Below are 11,225 nucleotides of genomic sequence, written 5' to 3'. Positions count from 1 at the left end.
GATTTTATCCTTTTTGTATCAATATAAACTGAATATATATATTTTATTTTGGATTGTTGGTTGAATAAAACAAGTAATTAGAATATGTCACCATTATTAAAGGTATAATGTGTAAGAAATGGCCAAAATTTCAGTTTAAAACATTCACAAATGATCTAAAATTATCAACAGAATGCGAGGAAATAACAACTTATTGTGTTGAAGAGATATCTGCTGAAGTTAGCATGCTGACCAGATAACCGTCTGGCCTTCACATATCCTGCAGCGCTTGTGTAGTGTAATGGAAAACGTGTTGAAAAGTTACTGTGAGACCAATTTAATAAAGTGCTGATGTATGATGGCGTGATGCCTTTCAGGACTTTATAAATGAAAGTGAACCAGTGTGTGTTTCGTCTCGTGGACAAAGGTGCACATCCCACCTTTTCATATAAAGTGCAATGATGGGTGGAGCAGCTGTCACCAGTAATGAATCTGAGAGCAGATAAACTGAGTCCATAAACGTCTATTTCTAAACATTCTAGGTTTATATCAAAACATTTGTAACTTGTATAAGCAGCATTTTATATATATGTAATCATTTTTCTGAATTCACGTTTAATATATATGTTTGTTCTTTGTGTTTTTATTTAAAGTAACTAACTTACAATTATTACATTTCCAGTGAAGTTCAACAATATATTGATCAGCTGATATTTTTAGCCTCTCACAGATATATTGGTATCTGTTGTATTGATATATTGTCTGATATGCACCAATTCCTTAGGTTATATTACAAATTATTAAACATTTTAAGTTATATAAGCAGCATTTTATATGTGTATGTATATTAGATTATTTTTCTCAATTCAAGTTTAACATATTAAGAGTATTTGTCGTTGTTCTTTGTGTTTTATATTTATAGTAACTTACAATTATTACATTTCCTGCTTCTGTGCACTGATTTTATACTTTAAAGTTTATCATAATGCCTCCGTTACATGTCGTTGTGTGTTTGATAACCACATTTGAGGTATCATTGCAAAAAATGTGTATATATTCTATTTTTTATACAAGATTATCTGCAGATATTTAGTCATCTGAATTTTTTTTTTTACTCCCTACTATCACTTTCGGCCCCCAATAATCCAGTATCAGTCGGGCCCTCCTTGAATTGTTTACCGTAACAAGATCCAGTGGGAGTGAAAGACCCTTTGGCGGATTAAAGAGTTGCCACAGCAGCTATCACTCTAATAACAGTGACACTCACAATCACTGTAATTTAATGCCAGGCCTTCAATAGAATAGGTACAATATAATAAATAGAATATCCATGACTCAACGTAACAATAACACCAGATCTTCCTTTTGAATAAACCATTGATTCATCAGACCTGTCCATTCAAATGATGCTAATGGCCATAAAAATACAAAAAGGTTTATTCATCATTTAAGTATGCGCTATATAAACCATACAAAACAAACAAGTAACAATTACACCCTACAGTAATGCGTATAACTTAAAAGATAAATATGCATTAAACTCCATGAAAACCATGACGCAACTTCCAGTAGATTTAGATTTATTTCGACCCCTTAGATTCACTGTGTGACCCCTTATTTTTTGGCATCCAGCGCCCCAAAGTTGTCACACTGGATAAAAACATTACTCGTGAATTTAAATTTTTAAATGTGTAATAAATGGTTGAGTCCGGGCTTTATTGTCCCCTTAGGCCTGTAAAAGCTATGTATAACAAGCACAGTAATGCAATCCAATCCAATAAATCTAATTCCAATAAATCAAATACAGCTTAACTGACTCATTTTATTGGTTTATTGGCTAAATACACAAATCCGGATCAAACAAATGATGGGGAAAAGGGACTTCTTGACTTCAGTATAATCAGTATGTAGTTCTATGTCATACGATGTTGACGTCGAAACTTGATCAACAGGTTTTCTTGTAGTTTCACCAAAGTTCACTCCAGCTGCTACGATGTGGCGTGAGGAGGATGGGGTGAGCGAGTATCTCCCCCCCCCCCCCCCCCCCCTCCCTCCGAGCACACTTCACCTCACATCACACTTCACCTCACATCACACTTCACCTCACATCACACACTCTGCTTACTTCTGTTCGACTGTGCAATATAAATATATATATATATATATATGTGTATCTTTTCACTTTAAAATCCATGCAATAACAATATCAAACTCAGGTATATTATCATTTCACACCAATTTAACTTTTGTACATAATACTATTGTTTTACTACTATTGTTTCTTTGTCTTATTGTTTGTGTATTTACTTATTATTAATACTTTACTATTAATATTTATTTCTATACACTTTGCTGCTGCAGTAATGTAAACCTCCCCATCGTGGGACTAACAAAGGTCAAGGTGTAAGGCTTGGTGTAACCATGGCAACAGAGTTCATTAAGTTTACTTTCTCAAAAGTCTCTATAAAATAAAAATTAAAAGAGTCAGTATTTCCATTTATAGAAAGATTGTCTCATCACTCCCACAGATTATTTTTATTTTTATTTTATTTTTAAAACCTTGACATTTAAAACCTGTTCTGAACAACATAGCTAAAATGTTCATTAATTGGAGCACTGACGGCTGTGATTGGCTAACACAGGTTTTGTTTGGAGCCATTCCAGGTCAATGTTCAACTCTTTGTTTTTTTAGTTTAAGAGCTCATTAACAAGTGGCATGCAGCTTAATCGACTGTTTTACTTGAGTTAAAGGTACATATTAGGTGTGTTTAAGTTCCTGAGATGCGTTCATTAATGGCATGTTGGGAGTCTCATAAATGTCTGCTGAGCCTATTGACCTACTTGACATTAAGAGTAAGCCGTCATCGCAAGTTTGCAATTACATGCTGACAAAGAGCAAAACAAAAGAAGTCTTAGTGTACAATACGAAAGGCGAGGCAAATTTATTTGTATAACACATTTCAAGAGTAAGGAAACGAAGTGCATTACATAAGACACATACAAATGCATCAAGACGGGACATAAAAGCACTTTAACAATTTTAAAAATGATTTTAGAGTGTTAAATTGGACATAAAACTAAGCTAAAATAGAGTAAGACAGTTGCAGTGCAGAAAAGTCTTCAGCCAAGGAGGAGAAGACCTACAAAGCATTAGTTTGCATCTTTCTCAGAAGTGATTAAAAGCTCGTTCATTGTCTGTAACTTTGTGTAAAATCGTATTTCTCACACTTTTTACTTTTTAAAACTTCTTTACTTCAACTTTTCTGAATCAGTTATTCTTTATTCACACATCTTTCACAGCTGAAGCTCTCTCAGTTAAAGAGTACATGCTTAAGATTCAGAATAATCAAACATAGTGGAAAATTAAACATGATTAATAAGTGAAAATGAACCGTATAAGTAGATACATGCCATAAAAGATATTCAAAATTGATTATATGTGTTGTATGTATCAGTAATATCCCTCAAACAGCTGTTTTGTCTCCTGTAAGGCTTCAGTACATTTTAAATATACATTAAGGATCATCATCTGCAGCTGTTAAATGACGCAGGTGAAATAGTCCAGGTTTCATTTTTATAGCACAAAATCACACATTTATCACCGAGTGCTTTTAAAATACGAACAACATGTGACAAACTATTCTTAGATCCTAAATTCACATAAAGAAAAAACTAAAGAAGGGGGAAAAAATGAGAGAAACAACAGTGTCTTCAGTGTTGTACATTCAGTGCTTCACATAAAACATCAAACAACAAATTATACAATAAAATATATTCAACTAGATTTTAAGAGAAAATGGCTAAACCCAATTCTAGTAATGAAATATAAATGAAAAGACAGTTTCAGTAAAAGAGGGGGAAAAAACTAAAAAGACCAAACTATATTTAAACCCTTTTTTATGTGCACAAGTCCAAAAACTACCTATTAAAAACAAAAATCATCTGGTTCTTGAAACATTTTGATTACAGTCATGGTCCTTCATTCTTTAAATTAAGTCTTTACAGTTTCCAATTGAGGTTCAAAAGCGATTTGCAAAGGTACAAATCTATTTTTTAAAGAAGTGAATGGTTCTGTTATGAGGCTAGCAGGCTTCGTACTTTTAAAACAACATGTAGTTCCTCAGTAGTATTTGGGCTCGTGCTTGTAAAGTGGTTAAAAAGTTAAGCATGTTTTAAGAATTAGTAGAAGTAGTATTACAATGTGGAGTAAGATAATTGCAATATTAACTCAATCAAATGAGTTAATGTTGAGTTTTATACGTTTAAAGACTTTTAGGCAAAGTGTTTAAGCGTTTTTGAGACTGTAAGTTGAAGGTGCTGCCAAGAGCCGGTAAGACCTCGACCTCACAACCTCCTCTGGGTTACAGATTAAACATCATCTTGCTGTGTGTCATTCATAATTACTGACTTGGGTCTAACTGCCTCTAAATTACAGAGCTGCACGGCCTGAGTGAATGGTAAACAGTCTCTGTGCTCCGACAAACACCAGAAGATGTTTACTGGATGCATTTACAGCCTACATTTTTACCTAATTATAGCTTGTAAAGATTAACTCTACTGTTCTTCCTCTTTTCTCCTTTCTTCTTCTTCTTTTTTTTTTTATCTCTGCTGCTCTCAGGTCAAGCTCTGCAGTGCTACGAGTGCAAAATTGGCATTTGGAACCTGTGCTTAACCACTAAAACCACATGTGACGAGGGGAAACACTGCTTCAGTGGAGTCGGAAAAGCAGGTAAGGAACTGAAGGGCTAAAAATATCGCACGTCAACACTCTCCTGCAGAAGCTCACATGAAACTCCACCCACTCATGTCATCACAAGGTTGAGGCACGTTTTTTTTATTGAGATGGATTCTAAGTGAATTCCTCTTTGAGTAATTTATGTCAGTCATTCTAAAGCAGGTGTACGTCGTACCCCAGGAGGTGTTTCTGCTGGTGCCTGAGGGTTCATGGAAAGTTAAACTGGTCTATGTATCTACTACATCTACAGTAGCCACGAACCAGAGTCATTTGTTATGTATCAAGCATTGCAATTGAATGTGTGCAAACGCTGTAATGCTATAGATGCAAGTAAACAGAGACAGTTGGCTAAAAGTAAGCTAAATAGTTGAAATAGTTATAATGCAAGCCGTTGAAGTACTGTAGTTGGCTAAAAGTACGCCTGCTAGCTGAAAGTAATGAGCAGATGAAATACAGTTGGCCTATGCTGAAAATAATTGATAAACAGTTGAAATACAGTTAAGAAAATAAACATTTCATGGGCATAAAGAAGGGTATACATTTCTTCAACCACTATTTTTATGTCGATATTGTCCTTTTTTAAATTGATCTGACTCAGGATATGATACTGTCTTGTCATGATGGGTATTATTCCTTTGCTGTAAAACAGTAAACAAAGATACAGGACAGTTATTACTACTGCTATTATCAATCCAAGACACAATATATCTCCATAGTAACCTAAAATGTCCTCTTGAAATTCTTTACCATGAATTCCCTTCATTTCCGGGATTTTTTAAATGTTTGTGTACTGTTATGTACAAAGTGGAAGCAGGGGTAAACAGGCTGATTCTAATAAATAACCAGTTGCATTTGTAAACCCACTCTCCCTTTTTGTGCCTGTATGCTTCATTTATCAGGTGTTGCAGATCACACTCACTCCTATCTGCGTCCTTATGTTCGGAGATATTTCTAAGTGTTCTTAAAACGATGATAGCGATCGTTAACGTCCGCGTCTGACACAAACAGTCAATTATTCCAAGAATTCACAGAGTTGCGTAATCTCACCTTAGTCTGACTGCTCAGACATCAGTTCAGCGTTAGATAATATTATCTATGAAAGCTTTGACGGTCTACTTGTGAAGTGGATTTCAAGATTAAGTTAGATAAAACACTGCAGTCTCTCTGGATGGTGAGTTATTGGTGTTTTGAGCTTTTAAAGGACAATAAAAGTGGTGCTAAATATATGTAGACAAACGACATCATAGATATTCATTTGTCTGGCGCTTATAAATCCTGGTTTGGCTGATTCTGTACTTTATTGATAATGTATGACACATCATATTTGGTTAGCAACTGGATAATAAAGTGATTTATTTTCATCTTTGGCATCAGATGTAATTATATGAACAGTATCTATACTCTATACTACAATCCAACATACATATAATACTCACTAAGGCATTCATCTGCAGCTGAAAATAGCCCCCAACAAATACACAATGCATTACTGTTTGAGAATGCCCAGTTTTTTTTAGGAAATTGTACATTTTACATTTTTGACTCAATTAAAAAAATATGTCTTAAATGCCTCTGAGTGCCACAGACAGGACAGGTAAGACTGAAAGTATCAAGACACACTCACACAGTCCTGATTTTTATCTTTTTAATTGAGTTTGATGACAATAAAGTAAATAACATCACATACTTATCCTCTTTTTCAAGGAGCAAAAACTTGTCTTACACTAGTACTATACAACTTTTTTTTAGATGTCTGTAACTGGTTGGAGTTATGTCTCCTCCAAACATCAACAGAGCATTCAGTGTACGAGTTGCATACCTGTCTCTTTACACCTCCATCCAACCAGTTCAGTGAAACACAATGAACAATGAACTCTGATTGATTATCTTCTTCTCTTTCTGTTTGCTCCACAGCCAAGGTCGTGGACATCAAGACCAAGGGTTGCCTAGCAGTAGCTGAGTGCAACCAGACCAAAGAAGTGAATTTCCCCTCCGGCAGCAACAACAGCGTCGTGTACAGTTTGAACAAGACGTGCTGCAGCAACGACCTCTGCAACAATGCGCCCGGTGTGCCCGGCACAACTGTGCTGCCGCTGGCCCTCGCCTCCGTCACCGCTCTGTTTGTGGCCAACGTCCTGGTTTGATGGATGACACAGCACACAAAATACACACTACACACACACTCTCACACACACACACACACCACACACCAGCACTACATAAGGAGCTTGAATAAAGAGCTTGTTTTTATTTCCACATGGGTCTTGTGTTTACTGTCTCACACACACACACACACACACACACACACACACACACACACACACACACACACACCATATATGTTCGTAAATTGTCCCTAAAATGTCATTCTTGTTTTGTTTTTTTTTTGTATTTTTTAGATTCATCAGTAGCTGTCATTTCACTGTCAGAAATATGAATTAGTTGTCAAATGATGTAAAGTGTAAAACAATTATTATATTAGATTATACAAGAAGTCCCCCGCCTGCTTATTGAAGGGCTCTGCAATTAACTTTCTCCACACGAGTGAGCAACGTAACGTCAGGGCTGTCGGTGTGAATCTCGTCAGGCTGTATGACTAAATCATTGCAGGTCAAACTAAGTGTCAATACAGCCTAAAGGAATAGTTTGACACTTTTGGGGAAATGCTTATTTATTCTTGCTGAGAGTTAAGATCAAGCCGCTCATATCTGTGTGTTAAATATGAATCCATAGTCAGGGGACTGGAAGCAGCCTGGCTCTGAACAAAGGTTAAGAAATCTGCCTTTCAGCATTCATTTTGAAAGCTCTCTAACAAGTTATATCTTGTTTGCTTAATCCAGACGAGACAAGTTTTATTTGTGAGCTGCTTTGTGCTAAAATAAGCCAAGTTAACCGCCTGCTATAGGCTGAAGCTTCACATTAAACAGATATGAGCTGTATAGATCATCTGTCAGCAGAATATACGCATTTCTTAAAACATCAAACTGTTTTTTAAATATTTTTATTTATTGCCTTTGTCCCACTGTATTGTGTTTTTGGGTCATATATTCAAATACCAATATGTAGATTTAAATTCAAAATAATACGTAGTTACTTTATGTTCACATGATTACAATTTGTACAATGTTTCTTTCACTAGTGTCATATCTTGGAAAACATTTCTTTATTTTGCTTTGCTGCTTATAAACTACTCCATCACTTCTGTGTTTAACTGGTTTTATTTTTCAATATTGGTGTCAAACTCATTATGCACATTGCTCATAAGCTGTTAAATAAAACGTTTTTTGAATGTGTGTATGTGTGTGTATATATATGGAGAGAAAGATGATGTAATCAATCATGTTTGCATATATTAAAACGTAATTGAAGATGGCAGCAATTTGAATTTTGTCAGGGTTGATCACGAGATACTGGTTTGGATTTCCACATGAATCACAGAAACAAATAAAGATTTACTCCCTCCTGAATCTGACCCTTTAGTCTTTAGTGCTCAAAAAGAAATGTGTTATTATTTTTTTGAGTGAAATAAGTTGTGAAGATTTGAATGTTAAGGTGACACAATCTTCAACCTGTGGAGAAAAATGTGCTGCTGGTGTGATTTGGTTTCTATCTTCTGAATGTCTCTCTGTTCCTTGCATGTTAAGTCTGCAGGACGGACCTGTTCTTCAGGTTTCAGTGCATTAGCATCAACATTTCAAGTCTTTCACAGAGGAGACAGTCTTCATTCCTATGGTGTGAGGACATTTCTACTGAAACCTGAGAAGGGGCTGCTCACAAACTGCCATTGAGTAAAAAAAAGTCCCCCAAAAAGTGATGCTTTTACAAGTGATCTGTCATATGAAGCATTTCCTGGGTCAAATGTCAGGCATGTTTGGCCTTCTTGATGTAAAGTCAGGTCCCATCAGTGTTTTTAAGTATGAACCATCACATAATTTCTTACACAAACTCAAGTGACATTCCTTTAATCTCTCAAGTGACTCAGAGACATCGGAAGAATGCAGTAAAAAGAGGAGAGGTGAAGATGAAGACAAAAGACTCGGAAACCCCCACTATGGTCCTTGTCCCCTCCCTTCACCTGTCACACCTGCTCCCCGTTTGTATAAAATCCTGAGTTCACCTAACAGGCCCATCAGTTGTCTCTCCACACAGCATCCTATCACTCAGGTGACACAGAAGGAACAATTAAATTTTTTCTTTGAGCCACAAGAACCAAACCAACACACCAAGATGAACAAGGTCCTATTTGGAATCGTCGCAGTCGTTGCGTCTTTCGTGCTGGGTAAGATTGAAACTTCAATCAGGGTTATTGATCAGTGATCAGTGAAGTGTAGGCTATCATTTAATCATTAAACAAGATATAACAGACAAAATATGAGCAAAAGACTTCTGACAATTTAGCTGGAAGTGATTGAACTGATTTTTGTAGTTTAATTGTATTGTATAAAGACATTTTAGACAAACCCGAGCAAAGAAAAAAACATTTCTGCATCGTCCCCAAAGGCAATAATTCAATGAAAAGGCTTGCCTCTCTTTTTATGTTGAACTCTACGGCTTTGAGGAATATTGACACATTTTTATAAACCTTAAAAAAAGAGAAATATAGCAGGTGAATTAAAGTATTTACGTGCAAGTCATTTAATTTGTCCGATATATGTGCAGAACTTTGTTTTGATGTTAATATAAAGTATTTTGGTGGGGGAAAAAATCCACTCCAATTTCACCTGAGGTACCTTTAAAGATATCTAAATTGACTAATGAAACTGTTCTGCAGGCCACATATGCTGCAGGTAAAAGTCAGAGTTTGGATTTTTCTGAAAAAGAGTTGCTTTACCCAAATGTGATGTATTGTGTGGTTTTCAGGCCACGAAGATACTTACATTTTTGTGAAAAGTAGTCAGAACAAATGAAATTTAATTCGCCTCAATTAAGTGGAATTGGCGGGAAAAATCTCAAAATCTGAATGCGAAAAACAGAAACTATCCACATGGGGAGATACCACTAGAGTTTAATTCGCGATTTCGGTTGAAACTGCAGCCTTCAGATCTGTAGATTAGGGAAAATCTGCTGTGAGTACTTTTGTTGATTCCTGTGAAGTAGAGGCTGATTAACCGATTAGCATTCCTTCACACCGTCGGCTAACAGTGACGATAAAGATTTAAATCATATCGTTAAAAATCAGTACAATAGTTTTTTGATACATCACTCAGAGCTGGGCTGTTTACTCAACCCGAGCACGGTAACAACGGGAGCTCATTGAGATGCCATTACTTCTTAGCTGCCCCACAAAAGAGACAGGCGGGTGTGGTGGACCGCAATGTCCCTTAAAACAATGTCTGCTGTATTTGAGTGATCCATCATTAGGAACGATCAGGACAAAGATTGTTATGACACAAGTGTCTTAACATGAACTCTCAGTGTGATAAAATATATCAAACTAGAGGGAAATATTAAAGTGAATAGTGTGCAAATCTGCTCCAAATACAGTTCAGATTATTCTGATTTTAACTCTTTTGGTTTCCCATTTTGTGTGTTTCAGTCGAATCCCTGACCTGCAACAAGTGCACCTTTGGCTTGGTGGGACTCTGCTTTAGCTCTACTACAGAGAGCTGCACAACCAACACAAGCGTCTGCTTTACTGGAAAAGCAAGTAAGTCTCCCCCCTCCTCCTCATCACACAAAAGATCACACCCTTTCCCTTTCAAACTTTACACAACCACACAGAAGTCAAATCACTCCCAAAGACTGACAGCATACTGACAGCACACACACACACACACACACACACACACACACACACACACACACACACACACACACACACACACACACACACACACACACACACACACACACACACACACACACACACACACACACACATACATCAACAGACACACCCTGATGCTCCCAGCTGCTACACCAGACAAGAAATTCACGTTTTACCTCCATACTGATACTGCAATCATTCCTTAATCTCTTACTTTTATGTCTAAATAACACATAAAATCCAGTATATAAAATCTGTTTTTAATGCTAATAGTAAGTTTTCCACAAAGAGAAATGACTCCTGCATGCTAATTCAAAAGCTAAAGATAAACACTTTCATGGCTTCAGGTCAATTAAAGAATGAAAGGATGGATAAAAGACAGATGACTGATTATATTAATGCAAATAAATGTAGAAATATTTACATTTTAACCACAGTGGATTAAACAATGGAACATCTTGTGAGATAGAAACACTAAAGTAAACTCCAAACTGTATTTGATGAAATGTCCCAGGTTATTTTTCACCTCTTTAAGCCTCAGAGTCAATCTAACCATTTCAACAACCATTTCTCCTCAGGCTTCCCCAGTCTCACATCCTTCAGCGGCTTCAACTCTCAGGGTTGCAGTGAGCCCGCCGCCTGCAACACAACCACCAACAGCACTCTGCTGGGTGTCACCTATGAGCTGAAAGTCACATGCTGCTCAACAGACAAGTGCAACCCTGCCAGCAGCGCTCCAGTCAA

At 36.5% G+C, this 11,225-nt stretch overlaps 2 protein-coding genes across 2 annotated transcripts in view; both read left to right on the top strand.

The window, feature by feature from the left end:
* spaca4l (sperm acrosome associated 4 like) overlaps positions 1–8,174 on the top strand; it is a 14,941-nt gene extending 6,767 nt beyond the window's left edge. Inside the window, exons 2-3 of the mRNA XM_062435679.1 lie at positions 4,598–4,708; positions 6,629–8,174. Coding sequence (XP_062291663.1) covers positions 4,598–4,708; positions 6,629–6,858 — 341 coding nt within the window. The 3' untranslated portion in view covers positions 6,859–8,174. The remainder of the gene's footprint in view (positions 1–4,597; positions 4,709–6,628) is intronic.
* The window catches only part of clic1 (chloride intracellular channel 1), a 99,589-nt gene that overhangs the window by 55,977 nt on the left and 32,387 nt on the right, over positions 1–11,225 (top strand). The gene's annotated exons all lie outside the window — the stretch shown is intronic.

The sequence above is a fragment of the Scomber scombrus genome, chromosome 16, assembly GCF_963691925.1.
Source record: "Scomber scombrus chromosome 16, fScoSco1.1, whole genome shotgun sequence".
In the NCBI taxonomy this organism is placed as follows: domain Eukaryota; kingdom Metazoa; phylum Chordata; class Actinopteri; order Scombriformes; family Scombridae; genus Scomber; species Scomber scombrus.
Note: the sequence above shows the minus strand (reverse complement) of the source record. Positions and strands in the feature narration are given on the sequence as shown.